This window comes from Diceros bicornis, chromosome 13 (assembly GCF_020826845.1).
Source record: "Diceros bicornis minor isolate mBicDic1 chromosome 13, mDicBic1.mat.cur, whole genome shotgun sequence".
NCBI lineage: Eukaryota > Metazoa > Chordata > Mammalia > Perissodactyla > Rhinocerotidae > Diceros > Diceros bicornis.
Window position 1 is genome coordinate 34,347,851 of NC_080752.1, and position 22,725 is coordinate 34,370,575.

Below are 22,725 nucleotides of genomic sequence, written 5' to 3' on the forward strand. Positions count from 1 at the left end.
ATTCTACAAGCTGAAGTCTCAAGAGGCCAGAGGCCGCAGAGGGGATCCAGCCCCCTCTCCACCCCCACCTGGAGCTTACAAACTCCATGAGATTCTGGACAAGAAGGGGAAGCCCCAACCCTAGCAGAAGGGCATGGAATCTGAGGACAGAATTGAGGGAGGTGGGTGGCGAATACAGACTATGTCCCCCTTTCAGAGCACTTAGTGCTTTTGTTTTGTTCAGATTTGTTGAGCTTTAATTTACACACCATACAACTCACCCATTTAAAGTGAACAATTCAATGGCTTTTAGTATATTCACAGAATTGTGCAATCATCACCCCAATTTTAGAACATTTTCATCACCCCAAAAAGAAACCTCAAACCCGTTTTAGTCATCACCTCAATCCTCCCACCCCACCCCCAGCCCTAGGGAATTGCTAATCCACTTTCTGTCTGTATAGATTTGTCTATTCTGGACATATCATATAAATGGAATCATATAATATGTGGTTGTTGGTGACTGGCTTCTTTCATTTAGCAAAACGTTCTCAAGGTTCATCCACGTTGCAGCTTGTATCAGCCTTTCATTCCTTTTTATTGCTAATATATTACATTTTTTATATCCATTCATCAGTTGATAGATATTTTGGTTGTTGCCACTTTTTGGCTATTATGAATAATGCTGCTGTGAACATTCGTGTACAAATTTTTGTGTGGTATATACCCAGGAGTGGAATTTCTGGGTCATATAGTAACTCTACATTTAACCTTTTGAATAATTGCCAGACTGTTTTCCAAAGTGACTGCATCATTTTACATTCCCACTAGCAGTGTATGAGGGTTCTAATTTTTCCACATCCTCACCAACACTTGTTATTATCTGTCTTCTTTTTAGTCTAGCCATCCTTGTGAGTATGGGTATGAAGTGGTAGCTCACTGTGGTTTTGATTTGCATTTCCCTGATGGCTAATGATGTTGAGCATCTTTTCATGTGCTTATTGGCTATTTGTATATCTTCTTTGGAAAAATGTCTATTCAGGTCCATTGTTCATTTAAAAATTGGGTTATTTGTCTTTTTATTATTGAATGGTAAGAGTTCTTTATATATTCTAGATGCAAGTCCCTTGTCAGATATATAATTTGCAAAATTTTTCTCCCTTTATGTGGATTATATTTTCACTTTTTTGTCCTTTGAAGCACGAAACTTTTTAATTTTTTAAAGTCCCATTTATCTATTTTTTCTTTTGTTGTGTGTGCTTTTAGTGTCATATCTAAGAATCCATTAGATTCTTTGTATTACAACATGAATCCAAGGTCATGAAGATTTATGTCTAGGTTTCTTCTAAGAGTTGTATAGTTTTAGCTCTTACATTTGGGTCTATGATCCATCTTGAATTAATTTTTGGATATGGTGTGAGGTAGGGGTCCAACTTCATTCTTTTGCATGTGGGTATCTCCTCCCAGCACCAGTTGTTGAAAAGACTATAATTTCTCTATTGAATTGTCTTGGCATGCTTATGGAAAGTCATCTGACTGTAAATGTAAGGGTTTATTTCTGGATCCTCGATTCTATTCCATTTTTCGACATGTCTATCCTTATCCCAGTACTATACTGTCTTGATTACTGTAGCTGTGCAGTAAGTTTTGAAACGGGGAAGTGTGAGTCCTCCAACTTTGTTCTTTTTCAAGGCTGTCTTGTTATTAAGTGCCCTTTTATAAGCGGTTTCCCCATCTGAGAAAGGGGGGGATTACTCTTAGAAATGTCTGTGATGGGGGCCAGCCCGGTGGCGCAAGCGGTTAAGTGCGCATGCTCCGCTGCGGCAGCCCAGGGTTCGCCAGTTCGGATCCCGGGGGCGCACCGACGCACTGCTTGGCAAGCCATGCTGTGGTGGCATCCCTTATAAAGTGGAGGAAGATGGGCACAGATGTTAGCCCAGGGCCAGCAAAAAATGAGGAGGATTGGCAGATGTTAGCACAGGGCTGATCTCCTCACACGCACACAAAAAAAAGAAATGTCTGTGGCAGTAGGAAAATACAGCAGAGAAAGATAACCTATACTAAGTAACCTATACTATACACTTCTGGAGGCCACCAAGGAAATCTGCTCACATCAAATGCCCACCTTGGCCCCGGACTTACCAGAAGGCAGCTGGATGAATCACAGCAAGATTCTGCCCCTCTGCTTGCCTCCTCACACATGGGATGGGCTCTCTCTGAGCCTATGCTCTGCCTGTTGGGTTGAATTGAATTCGTTTGGTAAGTAACGCCGTTAACTTGGGAGTAGACAGTGGGTCCAATTATTCTCGGCAGCAGAGGTTTAGGAATGCATTTCGGGAATGTCCAGCCATGCGGTTGGAGTTTGAGAATAAGGCAAGGGACTGTCTGACCTCCTCCACCTAGAGGATAGTGTCATTTCCCTGGGTTGGTCACTGTTTCAGTGGCCCCCATTACACAATGAGGATGACAATCCTTGCCCTGCCTACCTCATAGGGATTATTGTGTCAAGGTAACCTCTTCCAGAAAGCCTTCCCTGACCACCCCCAGGCTGGGTGGGGTCTTTCTTCTCTTCACTTCCACAGCCCACTGTGAGTTTCCTCCATCATAGTACTCTTCACTCTGCACTGCAGATGGCTCTTTTCCTTTCTGTCTCCTCTGGTCTGTGCGCTCCATGAAGGCAGGAGCTGGGTTGGCCTCATCTCTGTGGCCCCAGCACCCAGCAGCTGGCACACGGCAGGTGCTCAAGGCCCATCTTTGTTAGACTGAACTGAACTGAAAGTGCTCTGAACACGTTGTAAGACCTGGCTGCCACCTGGCACAGAGTGATGATTCCTTTCGAAGTTCATGAAAGGAAGGTTTCCTACCTGTGGCAGATACATGGCAAGGCCCAAAAGAGTCACTGTGGGCCGCCTTCACGCTGCTGGGCTTCCAGAGCAGAAGTGACGGAGCTTGGTGCTGATGGTGGACATTACCCCAAAGTTTAGCTCTTGAGAGCTGGTCCTAGATGTTCTCCCAACTGGAAGTTTCTCTGACTCACTGGGTCCAAGTGCTTTACTCCTGTGATAACCTACTTTTCTCTGTGTTGTTCAGCACATATTAATGCAAGGAGTCAGAGTGTGAACAAGAAAACACGGTGGCCCATCTCCAAATTGCCACCCGGCTTTGGGATGTAGCCAACTGAACACACACACACATATTCACTCATTTACTCATTTATTCACTGAGGACTTACTCCGTGCCAGGCCCTGTGCTGCTGAATAGAGGGGTGCACAGGTGGCAGGGACAGGGTCCTGCGTTCAAGAAGCTCACAGTCTAGTGAGAGAGCAGACACATAAACAGAATGATGAGAATGTGAGGGGATAAGATTGTCAGTGGGGGAGTGTGCCCTCCCCTCCCCTCTTGTATCTCTCCCCCACCACCTTCTAAGGAGAGTTCTGTCTTTGCCACTCCAGGGCTTTAGGAAAATGAGAGATAGGATCAAAGAACTTAGAGAAAGAAATCTCGTTTTCTGGGTAATTTCTCAATTTCTTCTTAGTTGTGGAGAATCAGGCTAATGAGCAAAGTTGAAATTAGAGGTTAAATCAATTCACAAAAAGAGAGGTTAACTTCATGTCTACCAGGATGGCTATTATCAAAGAAAATGGAAAATAGGTATTGGCGAGGAGGTGAAAAAATTGGACCCCTTGTTCATTGCTGGTAGGAATGTAAAATGGTGCAGCTGCTGTGGAAAACAGTTTGGTGGTTCCTCAAAAAGGTAAACACAGAATTACCATATGGCCCAGCAAGTCTACTTCTAGATATATACTCAAGAGAATTGAAAACAAGGACTCAAACGGGTATTTGTACACCTATGTTCATAGAAGCATTATTCACAAATAGCCAAAAGGTGGAAACAACCCAAATGTCCATCAACAGATGAATGGATAAACAAAAGGTGGTATACCCATACAGTGGAATATCATTCAGCCATTAAAAGGAATGAAATTCTGACACATGCTACGACATGGATGAAACTTGAAAACATTATACTAAGTGAAATAAGCCACTCACAAAGGACAAATATTGTATGATTCCATTTATATGGGGTATCTAGAATAGGCCAATTCATAGGTAGAAAGTAGAATAGAGCTTACCAGAGGATGGAGGGACTGGGAAATGGGGTGTTATTGCTTAATGGGTATGGAGTTTCTTTTCGGGATGATGAAAATCTCTGGAAATAGATAGCAGTGATAGGTATACAACATTGTGAATGTACTTAACTTCACAGAATTGTACACTTAAAAATGGTTAAAATGGTAAAGTTTAAGTTATGTATATTCTATCACAATAATTTTTTTTTTTTTTTTTTGCTGAGGAAGATGTGCCTGAGCTAACGTCTGTTGCCAATCTTCCTCTTTTTGTGTGTGAGCTGCCAACACAGCAAAGCCACTGACAGACGAGTGGCGTAGGTCCGCACCTGGGAACTGAAAGGGGCCGCTGAGGTGGAGCATGCCAAACTTAACCACTAGGCCACTGGGGCTGGCCCCCTAATTTTTTTTTTTTTTTAATTTAAGGGGTTAGATCATTTCTATAATAAAGAGTTTATGCAGAGTGAAGAAAAGGAGAGAGGGGAGAGGGCAGAAGAGGGTGGAGAAAGTTTGGGAGCATTCAGCAAATCAGAGCTTTGGGATCAGCTGTGCCCCACGGAGGACCTGGCACATTGTAATCACTTAAAAAGTATTCGTGGAATGGATGAGATTGGTAGAGGAAGAGAAGGGATTTTGGGAATCTGACTGTGGTTAGACATCGTATACTCTGTAACATTCTGTGAGAAATCCAAGTTAAGATGGGGATTCTTTTTTAGTTACTTATGTAATTAAACTTTGCTGCTTTGAACACAACTCTTTGTTGAGTCTAGGCCACAGGGGCCCTGGGCACATGGTGGGTTAGGATAAGGGTGGCCGGGTAGGGGCATCCCACTTAGCGTGGCGGGTCAGGCAAGGATTTCTCTAGGAGGAGAAGCCTCAGTCGAGTCTTACAGTCAGGAGAAGGGAGACATTAAGGGAGAACAGAGGGACACAAGGGTGGAGGAGAAAGAGGCTTCAGGGTGAGCTGCGTGGGTAGCTACAGCTTGGAATCTCAGCCACCTGGGCCGCAGGTGTAAGTGCTGCGGCGATGGGAATGACCCTCAACCAGACAACGGATTATGGCGGGGTCTGTATTGAAGTTTTCTCATGGGGCCTTGTGGGAGGCAAAGTCACCTGAGGACCCTGGTCCTCATCACACTGGCTCCTGGTCCCGTCTGCCGCGTGTCTTTTTTTTCTCTCTTGAACAGATACTTTTATTTATTTGTTTTTATTTTTTTATTGAGGTAATCTTGGTTTATAACATGATATAAACTTCAGGCGTACATCATTCTATCTCGACTTCCGCGTAGACTCCAGCAGAGGGCGCGCGGGCGAGCAGGTGCCGAGGCCCCGCACCGCCGCTCTAGCCTAACCGGGTCATAGAGTCGCGGCGCTTCCGGCCCGGGTAGGGAAGGAGCCGGAAGTCCGGTGGGCTCCCGGCGTCGAGATGGACGAGGGCGAGTACGAGTCGGTGCTCTGCGTCAAGCCGGAGGTCCACGTCTACCGCATCCCGCCGCGGGCCACCAACCGTGGCTACAGGTGACCGCCCGCCGCCGGTCCAGGCTGGCCCGACTTGACCCCTTCCCCGCCGCCCGACACGCCCACTGCGGGAGGCGAGGGCGGCCCCGGCCAGTTCAGGGGCGAGCGGGAGGGGAGGCTGCGGCGGGAGGGGAGGCTGCGGCGTCTTCAGTTGGAGGCCGGACAGGGAGGGGGACGCAGACTTTCAGCCGTCTGGGTCCGAGGCACGGGGCTCCCGGCGACAGGGAAGGAAGGCGTTAAAGCCGGGTCGAGCGCTGGGGGCCCCGGTGGGCTGCCGGGTACCCTAAACGTGGTGGCGAGCGGTGGTGTCACAAGCCTTTTCTTTCCGCGCTGATGGCCTTGAAGGGATCCTTGAAAAGCCTTAAGGGGGAGGGGCCCTATCACTGGCGGAAATCCCGGAGGGCAGGGAGGGGAGCCCAGAACCGGCCAGAAGGACCCGTCCCGGGGCGTTGAAGCTGATGGCCAAGCTGAGGGACGCACCCCTGCCCAGCTCCCTTCGTCTCTCATCACAGCCTGTGGGGAGGGCGGAATCCAGCCGCATTTCTCTGCTGAAATGTTCACGTGAGACGAAATGTGCTCGTAAATAGAGTATCTGGAATGGAACAGGAAACTGCCCTACGGTGGGGGACGGGGCTCCGAAGGAGACTTCCTTTTCGCTGGACGCATTTTTGTTTTGTCTGCATTTTGTTACTGTGTGTATGTATTACCTCTCAAGAAGACCAAAAATATTAAAAGGGAGAAAGGATACACCTGATTCAGACAGTCTGGCCAGTGGCTATTTTGTGCCGCTCGGGTGTGAGGGGGCCTCTTGAATGTGGTATTTGTGCTGGTTATTTGGAAATACAGGATTGGCCTGCACCTCAAGAATGATGGAGTATCCACATAGCTGGCCTCTTGTTACTTTCCAGTTGTGTTAGCACCTGCTCGTAGCCGATTTTCTAGTGAACAACTATTTTATTGAACAGCTACTACATCCATGACGTAATTGTAAAGTCGTATGAAAGGAACAACAGTAACAATAACAAAAACATTTATTTTCTCTCATCAAACTGGAGATGGGCCACCAAGCCAGGGGTGGTTGTCTTGCCCCATCCCCTTCAGTAGGATGGGTTTGGTCCCTCTTGGTCCCCCAAAGAGAGGGGTTACCGAGTGTCGGGGCTGGCTGGTTGGCATAGAGGAAACTGCTGGCCCCTGCACTTCAGCCTCACAGCTCTGCTGAGCCTGCGTCTAAGGCTCGTTGCCCCAGTAAGAGGAACTGAGACTGCGTCGGCTGTCTTGTGAGTTGAGTGTCTGCATTTGTGTGGCCTTCAAAGCAACTTGCCTTGCAGTGTCTCTGAGTTCTTGAGAGCTGGCATGTGCTTAGGGACTTCCAAGAAAAGCCTCCTGGAAGCACCCAAGATTCCTGCAATTTGGGGGTTTTACTGAGCTGCTGCTTAGAACTAAAATGTGAAGTTACTGCTTTAAAAACGCCAAAAGAGGCCCTTGCTATAGGCCCATAGTTTTCTGGGTTCTTTCTGCCTAGGATACTTTTGAGAATGTATTTCTTAAACACCCACTCACTTTCCTCACTGGAACTATTTTTCTCCTTTTCTCTTTCTACTAATGATTGCTCCCCTCTGTCCTTTTCCTCCAAAATGGTCTCAGCGGTCCCAAATGGTCACTCTGACCACTGCAGCCTAGCAATGTCTTAAACAAACAACAGGCCGCAGTAGCTGCTTCCTCTACAGAAAGAAAACCAGAAGTCCTTCAGAAAAGGTCTCTATAATCTAGAACAGGAGTTGGCAAACTGCAACCCACTGTGTTTTTGTATGGCTCACAAGCTAAGAGTGGTTTTCACGTTTTGAAATGGTTGGGGAAAATTTAAAAGAAGAGTATTTGATAATGTGAAAATTATATGAAATTCAGATTTTAGTGTCCGTGAAGTTTCACTGAAATACAGCCAGGCTTCGTAGAAAACGTTTGGTTGAGATACTTAAAGTAGCAGCTCTCACGTACTGTCTGTGACGGCCGCACTTCACTGGCAGAGTGAGTGGTTGTGACAGAGATCTGTGGCCCTTTGCAGAGAAAGTTTGCCAGCCCCTGGTCTAGAGCCAGCAGCCCACATGCCCTGCCCATTGCTGTCGCTGGCATTGGAGTAATGGAGCAGGAGCCTCTGGCGGAGGCTCAATCGTTTTTGTCCCCTAGGGCTGCGGAGTGGCAGCTAGACCAGCCATCATGGAGTGGCCGGCTGCGGATCACTGCAAAAGGTCAGGTGGCCTACATCAAGCTGGAGGACAGGACCTCAGGTAAAGGCATGGGAGGCCTGTGTGGGGCCCACTGTGTGAAGGGAGAGGCAGCCCCGGCCTGGCCAGGCCTCTCGGGGATCTTGGGAACCTGTCCTGGAAATCAAAGACCTGGGTGTACCTTTCAGCCTCCTCCATTCCTGCCACCTTAGTTGTAGACACCACTGTCCCCCGGTGTAAAGGGGAGTATTTCCTGTCAAGCACCTGTTCCTTCTGGGAGTCCTTAAGAAAATACTAATTTTGGAGCCCAAGGAGAGGAGACCTGCAGGTTGGTCCCAAGTAGGAAGCCCCGGAGCTTGCTGGGTGAAGATGCACAGCTGTCTGCTGCGGAGCTCAGTTCATACTCAGGACTTCTGTTTATCAACTAAGTGGTAACTCCCCAGACTGACCACGCCCGTTAACTGAAAGAGCTGGAAACTGTCCTACTCAGCTCTTTCTGTGGTGAGAGGATAAGCCAAGCTGGGCTGTGTTGGGGTCAGCTGGCAGATGTCACCTTTGGGGAAATCTCTCCAGGAGTTGGGCGCCACCAGTGCCTCTGGGTGAGCTGTGGAGGGCAACACGGCCTGGAGTAGCCCCAGCCCCAGCGCAGGGATCGGGCACAGTGCCTGCTCGATCAGGTGCCTCGGCGTTCAGTCATTTATTTTTTCTAACATCTAGAGATTTTTCTTTGTGGGGAAGAACAAAGTGCACAGATTCATAGGCAGAACCAACTGCCTCTTCTCAGAGCTGGGTCTCTTGTGTCTGAGCTGTGGGACCTAGGACGAGCCTCATGACCTCTGGTGCGGTGGCCTCCTTTTTGTTGGAGTGGGGATCACATTAGCTCCGACCTCACAAGGTTGTTGGACATATGGAGTGGACACATATTTATCCAATTGCTTTGGGACCTGCAGGGTGACCCAGAGCATTGATTTGTTTTGAGCATGGGGTTTGCAGCGTGAGTATTGACTGGAGAGGCGTTTGAAGAGAGAGCTGCCATGACTAGGCCGGAGAACTTTGGCTCTGAGATTTGCTGAGATGTCCCCAGGTGCTGTCACTTGGGGAATGGCAACACCTGTTCTCTGGGAGCTTGGAGAACATCTATTCTCTGACCGCCTAGTGTAATATCCACTGCCCAGGGCTGAGCCTCACCTGCAGGACCCACCCCAGGATGCTCCTAGCTTGGGGTCGTGCCCACTGGGTCATGTTTGTCTCTCGCTTTCCAGTCACTCTAGGCCAGGATTTCTCAGCCTCAGCACGAGGGACGTTTGGGGCCAGGTGAATGTTGTAGACTGTCAAGTCAAAGTTAAGCTGTTTAGCAAGATCGCTAGCCTCTACCTACCAGATGCCAGTAGCACCCCCCATGATATGACAACCAAAAATGTCTCCAGATGTTGCCAGATCTCCCTTGGGGGAAGGGGGAGCAAAATCACCCCTGGTTGAGAACCACTGCTCTGGGCTGAAGGCATTCAGGTGAGTCTCAGATCCCCAGCTGCCAAGCTAGGGGGCAGAGAAATTGACAAGAAGCTACAGACTCTAGGGCCACTGATTTTGATTCAGTTCAGCCTTGATTGCCCAGTCACCTCTGAACCACAGGATCCGGTAGAAAATATTTGGTTAAATACTTAAAGCACCAGCAGAAGTCAGCACATGTGAAAATGATACCAGTCATAAATGCTCACGATACGTGTGTGTTGCACTGTGCCATGGGGAGCTGTGGTTGACGATGGGATGCATTTCACAAGGGTTCCTTTTAAAACCAATCACTTTTGTCCTGTCTTTGAAGTTAAATTAAATCAACCTGCTTCAGATTTTTCTATGGGTAGAAAAACTTCGTCCTTTCCATTGAGTTCACCAGCTCCTCTACAGTCCTGCCTCAGGTACCAGGCCTTTTCAGAGGGTGTAATATACCTGGACCGGAGCTCACCTGCTCTGGGACCCTCAGGGTGCAGGCAGGTGATGAAAGTGGATGAGGCAGATGGAATGAGTGTCTGGCCCATCATTCTTATGTGGGAATGGAGGCCCCACATTGCTAGAGCTTTTGATTTTAAGAGAAACCAGAAATCTGGATTATTTTACATGTAATTTGATTGTGAAATGTTTGGCACTTAAATTGTTAGAACTGTGAGCTAGATCTGACCTGTAAGCCACCTCTGACTTTCCTTGGTTATGTTCCTGTGTCTTCCCTTCAGCCAGAATGGATTTGTTTTGAATCCCAGAGTAAGGTTTGCCCATCTGCCTTGCAGGAAAAAGGCCCCAGTAGTATGATAGAAACATCAGCCTGGGAGGGAGCTCAAGGTTCACTCTAACTTTTGCTTTCAGGGGAGCTCTTTGCTCAGGCCCCCGTGGATCAGTTTCCTGGCACAGCCGTGGAGAGCGTGACGGATTCCAGCAGGTACTTCGTTATCCGCATTGAAGATGGAACGGGTAGGTGCAGGTCTTGGTGCTTCCACTTCTTGAGAAGGGTTTCCCTTGCCTCGGGAAAGTGAGACTGATCATGTCTTGTTCCCCAGGGCGACGGGCGTTTATTGGAATTGGCTTCGGGGACCGAGGTGATGCCTTTGACTTCAATGTTGCATTGCAGGACCATTTCAAGTGAGTGGTTCCAGGAGACACGTGCTCATGCCTCCTCCCTTCTCTCCCTGGACAGAATGATTTCCCAGGTTAGGATACCCAGCTGGGTGTGTGTGGTTTGTCTGCCAGCAGAGCCTCAGGAAAACTCACTTTTCCTTTGGGGCAGGCTGCTTTCTGTGTGCTCTGCTGGTCCATGTCTCTGCTTTGAAGTCAGCTCCTTTTCCCAAGGCCCATCTCTGTCACCCCAGTAAGCTGGCCCAGCCTTTGAGGTGTCACATCTTCCCTCACCAGGCCCCTGAGCAGCCGGAGTCCTCATCAGGCTCCTGTGGCCTTTCTGGGCCTGTTGCTCCGTGATGTAATAAGTGGTGCTTGGACTCCCAGGCCACCCAACAGGTGCCCTGGTGGTCCTTCCTGAAGCTAAAAGACAGAGCAGGAAAGACTGCTCTCCTGCCATCCGTAGGCCTCCACCTCTGGCTGCCAGCAAGTGGGGAATGTACAGCTGCTCACGTGGGTTTCTCTGGCTCTTCCCTGACGTGGTGCCCCTGCCCCGGGTCGCTACTGAATGGGTGTTGTATGGAGGGTGGGGGGTCTTTGTGCTGCTCTCTACTTCCTGGACATCTGCCTTGTCTCACCGTTTACCTTATGAGCCCTTAGGAGGTGTGTGGAGACCTTGCCTTAGTTCTCATGCCGCGTGCTGGGGAGGAAAGGGCTAGATTCCCAGGTTTTCTGAAGACCAGTGTTAGGACCCTCTGCATCAGTGATCTCATTGGTCACTGATAACAGGCTTTAAGACATAGAGAATTGTCATCTTATTTTGCTGATGAGGAAACTGATATGCATGCAACTGCTTATGTGTCAGAGTGAGGATTTGAATTCGGGCCTAACTCCCAAGCCTGCGCTCTTTCTACATGGCTGCAGTAAAAGCCTTCTGTCAGACTGAAGGCAGATCGGACTGAGTGAGTGAGTGGGTGGCAGGCAGCTGGTCTCTTCCTCACCTTTTTCTTCCTGTTCTCTCCCCAGGTGGGTGAAACAGCAGTGTGAATTTGCAAAACAAGCCCAGAACCCAGACCAAGGTCCCAAATTGGACCTAGGCTTCAAGGAGGGCCAGACCATCAAGCTCAACATTGCGGTGAGTCCCCCCCTCGCTTGGCTGTGTTGCCACGGTCAGGTGATCCTTGTGGCCACCACACCAAGTCCAGCCCGGTGCCCAGTACTCTCTTCTCGCAGTTCGGTTCCATCAGTTCAGCAGATGTTTATGGGGCAGCTGCCCTGTGCCAGGTGCTGTGCTGGGGGCGAATGAGAGGGCTCTGCTCTCAGAGAGCTCAGAGTTGAGCTGAGATGGGCAAGGCAAGATGTGATGACAGCATGGCAGGAGAGGGTCTACGACCTAGGAGTGTCCTCAGTGCCATGAGCTCCTAGAGGAAGGGCATGCAGCCCAGAGTTAGGGAACCAAAGAAGGCTCCCTGGAAGAAGTGACCTGGAAGCAAGGGAAGAGGGGTCAAAGGGTGGTTCAAGCACGGGGAACATCAGTCACTTGCTGCCAGAGCTAGCGTTCTGTCCTGGTTCTTAGAGCAGGGTCATTGTGCTCATCCCAAGTTGCATCTTGGCCTGGCACCTCGAGTAAGGAAGACTTGGGAGAGCTCTGGGCAGGAAGGCATCGAGGTGGGTGCCAGGGGTCATGGGCAGCTTCTGCTGGAGGTGGTGTCCTGACTCCACGTGTCTTCGTCCTGAGCTGCCCTGCACCTGGGTTTCCCCCTCTTAGCTCCTGTTGAGAATAGGAAAGGGCTGGGCTGAGCTCGGTTGCCAAGACTTGGCCTTTACCTGGCTACAGGGGTGGAGGTGGAGTGATTTGGGGGAACCAAGGACCAAATGAATTGTTTTTGAAGAAACTTTGTAACCCTGAAATAATGCTCTTCCTCTTCACTTACTCTCTCTTTCTCCTCTTTTCTGCTTCGTGCTGGTGATATTTGGGACCCTTGAAGTTGGCCAACTGGCCTGTAAGAGAAAACACAGGTCATATCCAGTGGACTGGTGGGGATGTGATTCTTTCCTTTACTTGGTGGAAACTAACATTTAATGAGCATCAGCTGTGTGCCAGGTAGTGTTTTTTTTTTTTTTTTTTTTAAGGCACTTTCTCGTATGAATTAAACATCCTCCCCCTTTTATAGACGAGGAAATTGAGGCTTAGAGAGGTTAAAGGACTTGCCCAGGGTCGTAGAGCTGGGAATCACCAGCACAGCTGGACTCACACTGAGGGCTTCGAGGGCTTTTGACTTCAGGGCTGTGGTCTTCTCGTTTGATTAAGTCGCTGCTCTCCTGCAAGTAGGGAACCGTATCCTGTTCCTTTTTGTAGCTCACACGGGTTTCTGGCTTGTGCTTGGTGCTCAGGTTTTTGTTTTTTTAATGTTTTATTGAAGTATGGTATGCATATAGAAACATGCACAGATTATAAATGCAGAACTCATGAATTTTAAAAACCAAACTTACCCACACAGACTAGCCCCCAGAAGCAGAACATTATCAGCACTCTGGAAGCCCCTCTCTTGCTCCTTTCCAGTAACCGCCTGCCTCGAGTGACCACTATCCTGACTTTGAATACCCTGGGTTTTGTTCTTAACTTATTAGTTGAATCATAAACTTCATACCCTTTCGTGTATGACTTCTTTCTCTTACTGATGTAATTGTGAGAGCACCTGTGTTGTTGCATGTAGTTTGTCCCTTCTCATTGTGGTGGCATATTCCATCATGAGGATGTGTCCCATTATTCACCCATTTAACTGATGGACACAGTTCCCAGTTTGGGGCTCTTGCAGATAGTGCTGCTGTGAATGTTCCAGTGCGTGTCTTTGGTGCACATAGGTCTGTATTTCTGTTGGGTCTATGGGAGTGCAATTGCAAGGTCATCAGTTCATATGTTAGCTTTATAGATTGTTTTTTTTTCTTTTTGGTGAGGAAGATTGACCCTGAGCTAACATCTGTTGTGAATCTTCCTCTTTTTGCTTGAGGAAGATTGTCCCTGAGCTAAAATCTGTGCAGATCTTCCTCTATTTTGTTGTATGTGGCTCGCCACTACAGCACGGCTTGACGAGTGGTGTGTAGGTCCGCGCCGGGGATCCAAACCTGCGAACCCTGGGCCACCGAAGCAGAGTGCGTGAACGTAACCACTACACCACCGGGCCAGCCCCGTAGATTCTTTCAAACAGTTTTTCAAAGTAGTTTTCCCAGTTTACACTCCGCTAGCAGTGTATGCCTGTTCTGGTTGCTCTACACCCTTGTCAATACTGGATACTCTCCGTGTTAGCCGTGCTGGTGGGTGTGTAATGGTGTAGCGTTGTCGCTTTCATTTGTGTTTCCCTGACGACTAATGAAGTCAGCTGCTGAGCTTTAAAATTAAAAGTCTTTGGCAGCTTTAGAATCGTGATGCACTGAATACAGCTCATAACAGCGAACGCGCCGGACGGCTCTTGACCGTCTGCTGCTTACACAGACGTGTGGGGCCCGAGGGTCACCTTGGCCCTCCTCCTGGGGCTTTCTGATGGCAGTGGGACTCCAGCAGAACTGACTGGTTCCCATGCCTCTCCTCTCTTTAGAACATGAAGAAGAAGGAGGGAGCAGCCGGGACTCCCCGCGCCCGGCCCGCCAGCACAGGAGGACTGAGCCTGCTTCCCCCTCCCCCGGGGGGGAAAACTTCCACCCTGATCCCTCCCCCTGGGGAGCAGTTGTCTGTGGGGGGCTCTCTCGTCCAGCCAGCAGTTGCTTCCAGTTCAGGTCAGTGCTTGGGGGTGACTACTTACTGCTAAACCTGCACCTGTGGGTTCCTCTGCCCCCTGGCAGCTGGGGCCCTATGGCTTTCCCTCCTTCGCTCACCCCGATCCGTCATTTAGTACCTGTGTGTGACACATTGGAAGGTGGCCTCCACAAAACTGATCCTGCCACGCTGGGTAAGGGGTTCCTCTGTTCTCCTGATACCCACCACTTATCCTGTCAGGGCATCTGTCCTCCCATGATGGGCAGGGACTGCAACTCATTTGTTGCTGTGAAATCATCAGCACGTGGGTTCCTGGCTCTCAGAGGCTGCTCAGGGGATATTGAGTGAGTGGGTGATGGAGACACGGTCTCTGCTCACAGGGAGCTCATATCTAGTAGGAGAGAGGGGAGTTGTGGCCACAAAGACTAAACATATGGGGACCAAACTGACTGCCAGCCAGCATGATCTGGGGAGGCTTCATGGAAGAGGTGGCATTGAGCTGGGCCTTGAAGGAAGGAGATGGCAGGGGACACTTGACATTCCAGACAGAGAAAAGAGCGTGAGTAAGGCTCAACACCTGGTGTATTTAGGGAGCTGGCTGCAGCGTGAGTCTGCCAAGGTGAGTGGTGGGAAATGGAGATTTAGTTTGGAGCATGCTCCTCAGTGAGGCCGTTGGGGTGCTGGGAAGCTAAGAGGCAACTTCCCCAGCACAGCTTGCCTTTTGGAGACTAAGGAATGCCTTTTGGAGACTCCTGCATTCCAGAAGTTAGTGCCTAGAGCCAGCCTCTGACGATGCTGGGATGCCAGCCCATTCCCTCGACCTCCCCATCCTGCCCGCTGGGTCCAGCTTGATGCTCCTGGCCTTCCCCAGGCTGGGTGGCTGTCACCAGCACACTTTCTCCACACAGCTCTCACCAGGTTCTTGGGGGCAGGATCCTGCCTTCTAAGGGCCCTGGATGTTGGCTTCCCCGTCTGGAGGTCAGGCTTCAAACCCCAGCCCTGTGGGGAATACCCCAACCTAGGAGAGTGGCAGCAGTCGCAGTCAGCGAGCCCCTGCCCTGGCACCAGGAATTACTCTTTCCCTGGCACCGGAATTGTTCTTTGAGCATTGTGTCCCAGAGTGGGTTCATAGGACCACCTTCCTAGGTGTCGCTTTTGGGCGGGGGCAGGAATCTGCGTTCTTAACGTTTTTTGCGTGCTCACTAAGGCCCGAGAGCCCCTGTGTTAGGCCTTCCCTCAGTTGCTGGTGCATTTTTAACGACTGATAGGAAGTACGTGCTGTGTCCAGGTAGCATTTTAGGCCCTGGGGACACTGCAGGTACAGCACCAAGTCCCTGCTGTCAGGGCTTCAGTTCTAATAGGCGAGACAGGCAGTTAGCATGTCTGCAAACAAGATGGTGTCAGATGATGAGAGACGTGAATTGCTAAGATTCATTGAGCACTTACTATATGCTCCAAAACCAGACTGGCTGAGTTCACATTCTAGCTCTCCAGTTGTGTAGTATTCAGATAATTGCCTACTTCTCTGTGCCTCGGTTTTCTCATCTATAGGATGCGAGTGGTAATGATACCTACATACAGGTTTCTTGTGAGGATCAAATGAGCTAATCCACTCATAGCACTTACGAACAGTACCTGGAACACTGTAAGGGCTCACTGAATGTTAGCTCTTATTTTATTAATATTGTCATCAATATTGTGACTATGTGCTGGGCCTGTTCTAAGCATTCTGCGTATGTTAACTCTTTAATCCTCAGACCAGTCCTATGAAGTAGTCACTGTTACTGTCCCCATTTTAGAGATAAGGAAACTGAGACTTAAGTGACCTGCATAACGTCATACAGCTGGTCCCAGCCCATCTTCCCCCAGGGACTCTGGTGAGGTTAAAATGAAATAATGTACGTTAAGCACACTGTGAACTGTAAAACTAAACTGTTGAAGGCCCTAGTTTATCTGGTCTCCCAGCCCGGAGCAGATTAGAAGTAGCAAGTTGGTGGGAAAGTGGAGGGTGGCAGGCACAGGGCCTTCAGAAGGAAGGGACAGTTGGCAGCACTGGGGGAGGTGCCAGGTAAGCACAAGCAAGCTCTGCAGCCCCATCGTGCCACCCACCTTGGTGAAGAGATACGCACAGATAGTAACTTCTGTAGTACCTCTTCTGGAAGGTTCTCCCAGACCCGTAACCACTTTGGCTCCCAGGACTTGGTGCATGTCTGGCACATAATTTTCTCATTTGGTTGATCCAGACACTGGACTGAAGGCTTTATATGAAGTGACCTTGCATTTTTGGTGAGCATTCTCCATTCAAGAAGCCAGGGCAGGAGATAGTAATTTTTAAACAGATTTCCAGCATAAACAGTTGAAAACAAGGTCAGCTTCAGGTATGAGTGATAGATGATGTGTGACTCGCTCTCACTGGCACCCCCTCCCCCGCCCTGTATGTGGCTTTCCGCTTTTTCTCCAGGAGCCTTCAAGGGCTCGTGAGAAAATGGTGGAAATGTGGCAGTGCCTTGGTGTTTTGTTGCCCAAAAGCACGTGTGTGTGTGTCTTTCTCAGCCACCTGGAATCATGAGACTTATTTCAGGGTCCCTGAGACAGCCAACAAGAGAGGTCTCTGACTCCTCCGTCTCCTCCTCTTCTCTCCCTGCCCGTCGGACTTGGGGACATCAATAGGAGGTGCCACTGTGTCCTGGCCGCAGCCTAAGCCCGCCACTACTGCCACCGCCGACATCTGGGGAGACTTTACCAAATCCACAGGGTGAGGAGGGTCACGTTCTTTGTGGTGGGACTGGGGCCAGGGCTGTTTCTCTAAAAACCTGGGATTGCTCCAGATGCCTGCCTTCTGACGTTTGGAGCAATAGCTCTGATTAGGACGTTTTCAGGCCAGCCAGAGGACAGAGCCCCAGAGTGCCTGCTTTGGGTGGCACATCTCTCTCCGTGAAGGCTTTTTGTTGCTCGCCACTGCTAGATGGCCTGTGGCCACCTTGTGAAAATTTTTCTAGTCTTTAAACCACCTCACCAAGTGCTTTGGCTTGTCCCCAGTACCTCCCTCTTCCCCCGCCTCCCCCCAGCTACCCCAAACCCTGGGCTGAGGGTTAACATGGCTTCTAGTCTTGTCCCATCCTCAGGGGACCTCTGAGGCAAGGTCTCTTGCCTTCTCTGCCTCTATAAAATTTCAAGCCTTTAGTTGAGGTCAGGGTGCAAAGATGCTAAATACCTATTGCACCGTTGTTTATATGGATAGGCTGTAGGACAGGAGTCAGCACACATTTTCTATGAAGGACCGAATAGCAAATGGTTTAGACTTTGCAGGCCATATGGTCTCTGTTCCACCTACTCAGTTCTACTCTTGTAGCTCAAAAGCAGCCACAGACAGTATATAAATGAATGGGCATGGCTGTGTACCAATAAAACTTTATTTATAAAATCAGGCAGAGGGCTAGATTTGGTCCCTGGGCAGTAGTTTGCTGACCCCTGCTCTAGAACATTCAAGGAATGACTTCTTGGAGCTGTTTCTGCCCAGAGAGAAGCCACATTTTATCTGCTTTGTGTTTTCAAACATCTGAACTCTCCCACCCCTCCCTCTCTTCCTTTTTTAGGTCCACTTCCAGCCAAACTCAGCCAGGCACAGGCTGGGTGCAGTTCTAACGTGAATGCAACTCTTTCCTCATACGACTTCTGGAAAGGAGCCGCCTCATCTGGGCCAAAGAAAGGAGGATGAAGCACTGCCTGGCCAGCCTCTGTTTGGAGCGTGACTCTATCCTCTCCTCCTTGCCCTGCTCTCTCGACAGACTGGGCATGTTAGGCAGTAAATTGGCACCATGTCACACGGTGTCCTGGGATTCACGCGTGCAACCAGAACACAGGAGAGGAAAAGCTCCAGGATCCCTATCCCTGTCTGTCCTCTTGACATGAGAGAGACTGAGACTGCTTCTTCCATCACAGTGACCCATATTAAACACAAGCCCCCAAAGAAAAGAAGGGGTTGAGTTTGCTGCCTGGAGTCGGATCAGCCCTTCTCAGGGGTTACAGGTGTCACGTGATCACTGTCCAGAGCGGGGACTTTGTGCCCTCCCATTGGCTGTAGTTACTTCAGTCAGGGTGCCTTCAGAGGAGGGATTCCTTCCTGATTTCAAGCAGGTTTATAGGCTGCAGCTTGAACAGACAATCAGGAGGGAAATTGGGAGTATTAACCAGCTTTTAAAAAATTTGTAATACTTGCTTTGCTAATGTACTGATCTGCACTAACTTGTCTTTGCAAAAGTGACTGTCCCGGCGATATCCCCAGCAGGGACCTCCGAGAGCATTCCTCACTGTTGGCGCAGGAGCTGCCCTGAGCTGCAGGAGGCAGTGTTCCTCTCGGCCAAGGGGCCTGGTTTCCATGTCTTCCAGGCCAGGTAGGCAGTGCAGGGCCAAGGCAGGCACTGGAAGCCAGGTGGAACAGTGTTTGGGCGGGAAAGTGGAAGCTGTTCTCATGGAGGTGAGTGGTCCGGCCTTCCTGTCCACTGGCAGCTCTCCAGGTTCACAGGCTCACAGTGCAGTTCCTGGTGGACTTGGGTTCCCTCCTTGGTGGTTTCTGAAGTGCCTTGTCTGCAGACAACCTCTTACTTTCTTTTCTCCTTCAGGGACTGTACATGACAGACAGAAGGAGCTCTGAGTGAACTGGAAGTCTGGGGTTGCCTGTATTACTGGTTTATGAGAAATAATTTTATCTGAGCACACCTCTAAAATTGCTTTTATTGACATACTTTACCTCTTAATTGAAAGATTTTTTTTTTGAAGGGTCAAGACAATGAACTGAAAAAAGTGTTGGCCTTTTTGTGGGACCATATTTCTAAGATAAAAAATAAATATTTTTACTTCTGTCATTTTATGTCAAAGATGAACATGTTTTTGGTGGCATGGCTGCTAAACCCTCCAAGATGTCGCAACTAGACTCACAGCCACCTCTCACCACTGATCATGTGTCCAGATTTACAGTCTGGGGTAAGGATGTCAGATTGGCCAAAATAAGAGAATTTGGCCCTGTTGCCCTAAAACAACCAGTAACTTCTCTCCTGTGCATCTAGAAGAATAGTCTTTTTGCCATTCTGGGACATTCTGGGCTCCTTGCCTTCTAATGTGGGACAGGCCTCTGCCTCCCACCAAGACCTCCCCAAGAAAGCATCTCCCTAAGTAGTAAGGTTGTACAGGAACACAGAGGCCAAAACATAAAATAAAAAAGGCTACGGCACTTCTCGTGCCTGAAGGTTCTGTAAGAAAGATGCAATTTTTATTGTTGGTTGTGGAAATAGCCACTCTGGCTGATAATGTGAGAGAGGAGAAAGAACACTAAAATAGAGGATTGTCGTGCCCTTTGAATAAGGATAAGGAAATTGTGTCAAAAGAGCCTTAGGAGTAGTCAGCTTGTTTGTGTCTGTTGCCCATTATTTCCCCTCTCCTTTCTAAGTGCTTGGAGGCTGGACGTGAGGAAGCTTAGACTTAGAGGAATTCCTTCCTTAGAGGTATGTACCATTGAAGGTAAGCTCTTGGGTTCTGGAGACAGACCTGGGCTTTGGATCTAGGCTGCGTCCTGGTTAGATGTGTGACCACAGGCTCCTTCCTTAACCCGGGTGTCACTCAGGTAAGGCATATGAGCACTAGCAAGTGCCCATCCTATAGTTTGACCTTAATCACCTTTGTCTAGAATCAGGTAACAGCCAGAGCCGTTACTCATAATGGTGATGAAGAGGAAACAGCCATCACAGATCTAACCTGAAAAGCACCTTGAGGGGTCTGTGGGGGGCAAGGGACAGTTTGGGCAACAGGAATCCCAGCTGAAAAAAACCTGCTGTGGGACCAGGGTCCCCAGGAAAACCCCTGATGCCAAACCAGGCATGTCTTCAATTAAACCCCTGACTGAAGCTTCTAAATTGCTGGAGGGGAGGGGGGCTAAAATGGATGATAGGAGGTGGGCACTCGGTTTGGGGGTTGAGAGACCTGAGCTGCTCTATTCAGCGGGAGGATTTGGATAGACTTGAGAGGTGCGGCAGACCGACGCTAAGGTGGCCCCCATGATCCCCACCTGGTGTTCACACCCTTGTGTAATCCCTTCCTTTGAGTGTAGGGTAGACCTGTGACTTCTAACCAGTGGAGTAAAGCAGAGATGACAAAATGTTGCTTTCATGATTACATTATGTAAGATTGCAACATTTGTCTTGCTGAGAGATTCTGTCTTGCTGGCTTTAAAGAAGCAAGCTGCCACGTTGTGTGAGCTGCTGTAGTCGAAGAGTCAAGGTAGCAAGAGCAGCCGACAGCTGACAAGAAGCTGAAGCTAGTCCAGCAGTCTGCAGGAACCCACTGCCGCCCAAACCACCTGAGCTTGCAAGCCGAGCCTTCCGATGGGCCCAAGCCCTGGCCAACACCTTGATTGCTGCATTGCAGAGGACCCAGCTAAGCTGTGCCCGGCCTCCTGACCGACCATAGAAACGGAGGTAGTAAATGTGTTGTTTTAAGCTGCTAAGTTTGTGGTAATGTTGTTCTGCAGCAATAAATAACTAATATAAGAAGGGAACCAAGTGTATTTGAGGTGGGAATGAGTGTGAGAAAAAATCTGGGCGGGGGGCCGGCCCGGTGGCTTAGCGGTTAAGTGTGCGTGCTCTGCTACTGGCGGCCTGGGTTCGGATCCCGGGCGCGCACCGACGCACCGCTTGTCAGGCCATGCTGAGGCCGCGTCCCACGTACAGCAACTAGAAGGATGTGCAACTGTGACATACAACTATCTACTGGGGCTTTGGGGAAAAAAAAGGAGAAGGATTGCCAATAGATGTTAGCTCAGGGCCAGTCTTCAGCAAAAAGAGGAGGATTGGCATGGATGTTAGCTCAGGGCTGATCTTCCTCGCACACACAAAAAAATCTGGGTGGATTTAATGGTTGTATGGCCTTGGGAGGTCCCTTGACATGCTCCTTTGGGCCTGCCTTTCCCCCTTACATTGAGCGTAGCTATTGCTTATGTAACACTGCGCTGGGCGCTGTTCTATGTACTTAACATGAAGCTCATTCATCCCAGCAGGCCCACAAGGTAGGCGCTGATCCCTGTTTTACAAGTGATGAGATGGAAGCACAGTGAGATTATGTAGTTTGCCCAAAGTCATGTAGTTGCTCGGAGGCAGGGCTGGGATTGGAACCCAGGCAGCCTGGCTCTGGCATCTGTATTGATCTACTTGAGATGCCTACAGGGCCAGCACATAAGACCTGCTTAATACATGACAGTTCACATTTCCTCCACCTGGATTAAGAAAGCCATACTACGGCAGATGCTGAATGACTGGCCAAGGGGTGGGGCGTTATTCGTAGGTGATTGGAAGCCACTGAAATGCATCATGGGCATACAGTAGGTGCTCAATAGCTGTTGATTTCTCTGAGCAGGAAGTGTCGGGAAGATACTATGTGGGCAGAGTGGACCGCAGCAGGGAGACCAGTTTCTCCTCACTGCAGCTTGAATGCAGACAAATACTTGCATGTTTTCTGTCTGATTACCCATGTGATGCAGACAGGAAAACAAAAAAAATACTAATCATCTGTAGTGTTATCATAGCAAAAGATTGGAAATAGCCTGCATGTCTACATTAGTTATCTGCGCTGTGTAACAGTCACCCACAAACTCAGCAGCTTAAAACACATTCACCGTCTCACGGTTTCTGTGGGTCGGGAGTCCGGTGCGGCTTGGCTGGGTCCTCTGTCTCTGCATCTCTCTCAGGCTGCCGTGTCATCTTAAGGCTCAAGGGGAAGGATCCACTTCCAAGCTTACTCCTGTGGTGCTGGCTGTTGACAGAGGTCACTCATTTTCTTGCCACGTGGGCCTCTCCATAGTTCACAACTGGGCAGTTTGCTTCATCAAAGCGAGCAAGTGAGTGCCAGCAAGACAGCCATCAGTGTTATCTCAGAAGTGACATCCCGTCACGTTTGCTGGATTCTGTTGAGTGGAAGCAAGTCACAGGTGCTGCCCACGCTCATAGGGGAGGGGATTACACAAGGATGTGAATCCTGGGGGGCAGAGATCATGGAGGACCATCTTAGAAGTCTACTTACATGCTAGTTTCCTATGGCTGATGTAACAAATTACCACAAACTGGGTAGCCTAAAACAACAAAGTGATCCTCTCCCAGTTCTGGAGGCTAGAAATCTGAAATCAAGACGTCAGCAGGGCCATGCTCCTTCCAAAGGCTGTAGGCAAGAATCCTTGCCTCTTCCACCTCTGGGGGCCCCGAGCATTCCTTGGCTTGTAGGAATATAACTCCAATCTCTGCCTCTGTCTTCATCTGGCCTGCTCCCTGTGTCTCTCTGTGTGTCCTCTCCTCTCCTCTCCTTGTAATGACACGCTGCTTTGGATGTAGAGCCCACCCTGGATTTAGGTGGGCCCTAAGTCCAGGATGATTTCATCTCAAAATCCTTAACTAATTACATCTGCAAAGGCCCTATTTCCATGTAGGGTCACCTTCACAGGTATTGGGGGTTAGGACTTGAACATACCTTTTGGGGGGAC

General features: G+C 49.4%; 2 protein-coding genes across 4 annotated transcripts in view; one reads left to right on the top strand and one right to left on the bottom strand.

Moving 5' to 3' along the window:
• SPATA21 (spermatogenesis associated 21) overlaps positions 1 to 2,430 on the bottom strand; it is a 56,605-nt gene extending 54,175 nt beyond the window's left edge. Inside the window, 1 exon segment of the mRNA XM_058553007.1 lies at positions 2,122 to 2,430. Within this exon segment, the coding sequence (XP_058408990.1) occupies positions 2,122 to 2,430 (309 nt within the window).
• Positions 2,431 to 5,504: 3,074 nt separating this feature from the next.
• NECAP2 (NECAP endocytosis associated 2) lies at positions 5,505 to 19,069 on the top strand. Of its 3 annotated transcripts, XM_058553008.1 has the most exons (8): positions 5,505 to 5,624; positions 7,809 to 7,909; positions 10,205 to 10,309; positions 10,396 to 10,477; positions 11,477 to 11,585; positions 14,047 to 14,224; positions 16,875 to 16,959; positions 17,801 to 17,939. In XM_058553008.1, exons 1-8 carry the CDS (start codon positions 5,533 to 5,535, stop codon positions 17,847 to 17,849), a joined length of 801 nt encoding a protein of 266 aa, XP_058408991.1. In that variant the 5' UTR covers positions 5,505 to 5,532; the 3' UTR covers positions 17,850 to 17,939. The 3 variants fall into 3 exon arrangements, with proteins under 3 accessions (XP_058408991.1, XP_058408992.1, XP_058408993.1); XM_058553009.1 differs by lacking the exon at positions 16,875 to 16,959 and having other exon boundaries at positions 17,801 to 19,069; XM_058553010.1 differs by lacking the exons at positions 16,875 to 16,959; positions 17,801 to 17,939 and adding an exon at positions 16,758 to 16,868.
• The last annotated feature ends 3,656 nt before the right edge of the window (positions 19,070 to 22,725 follow it).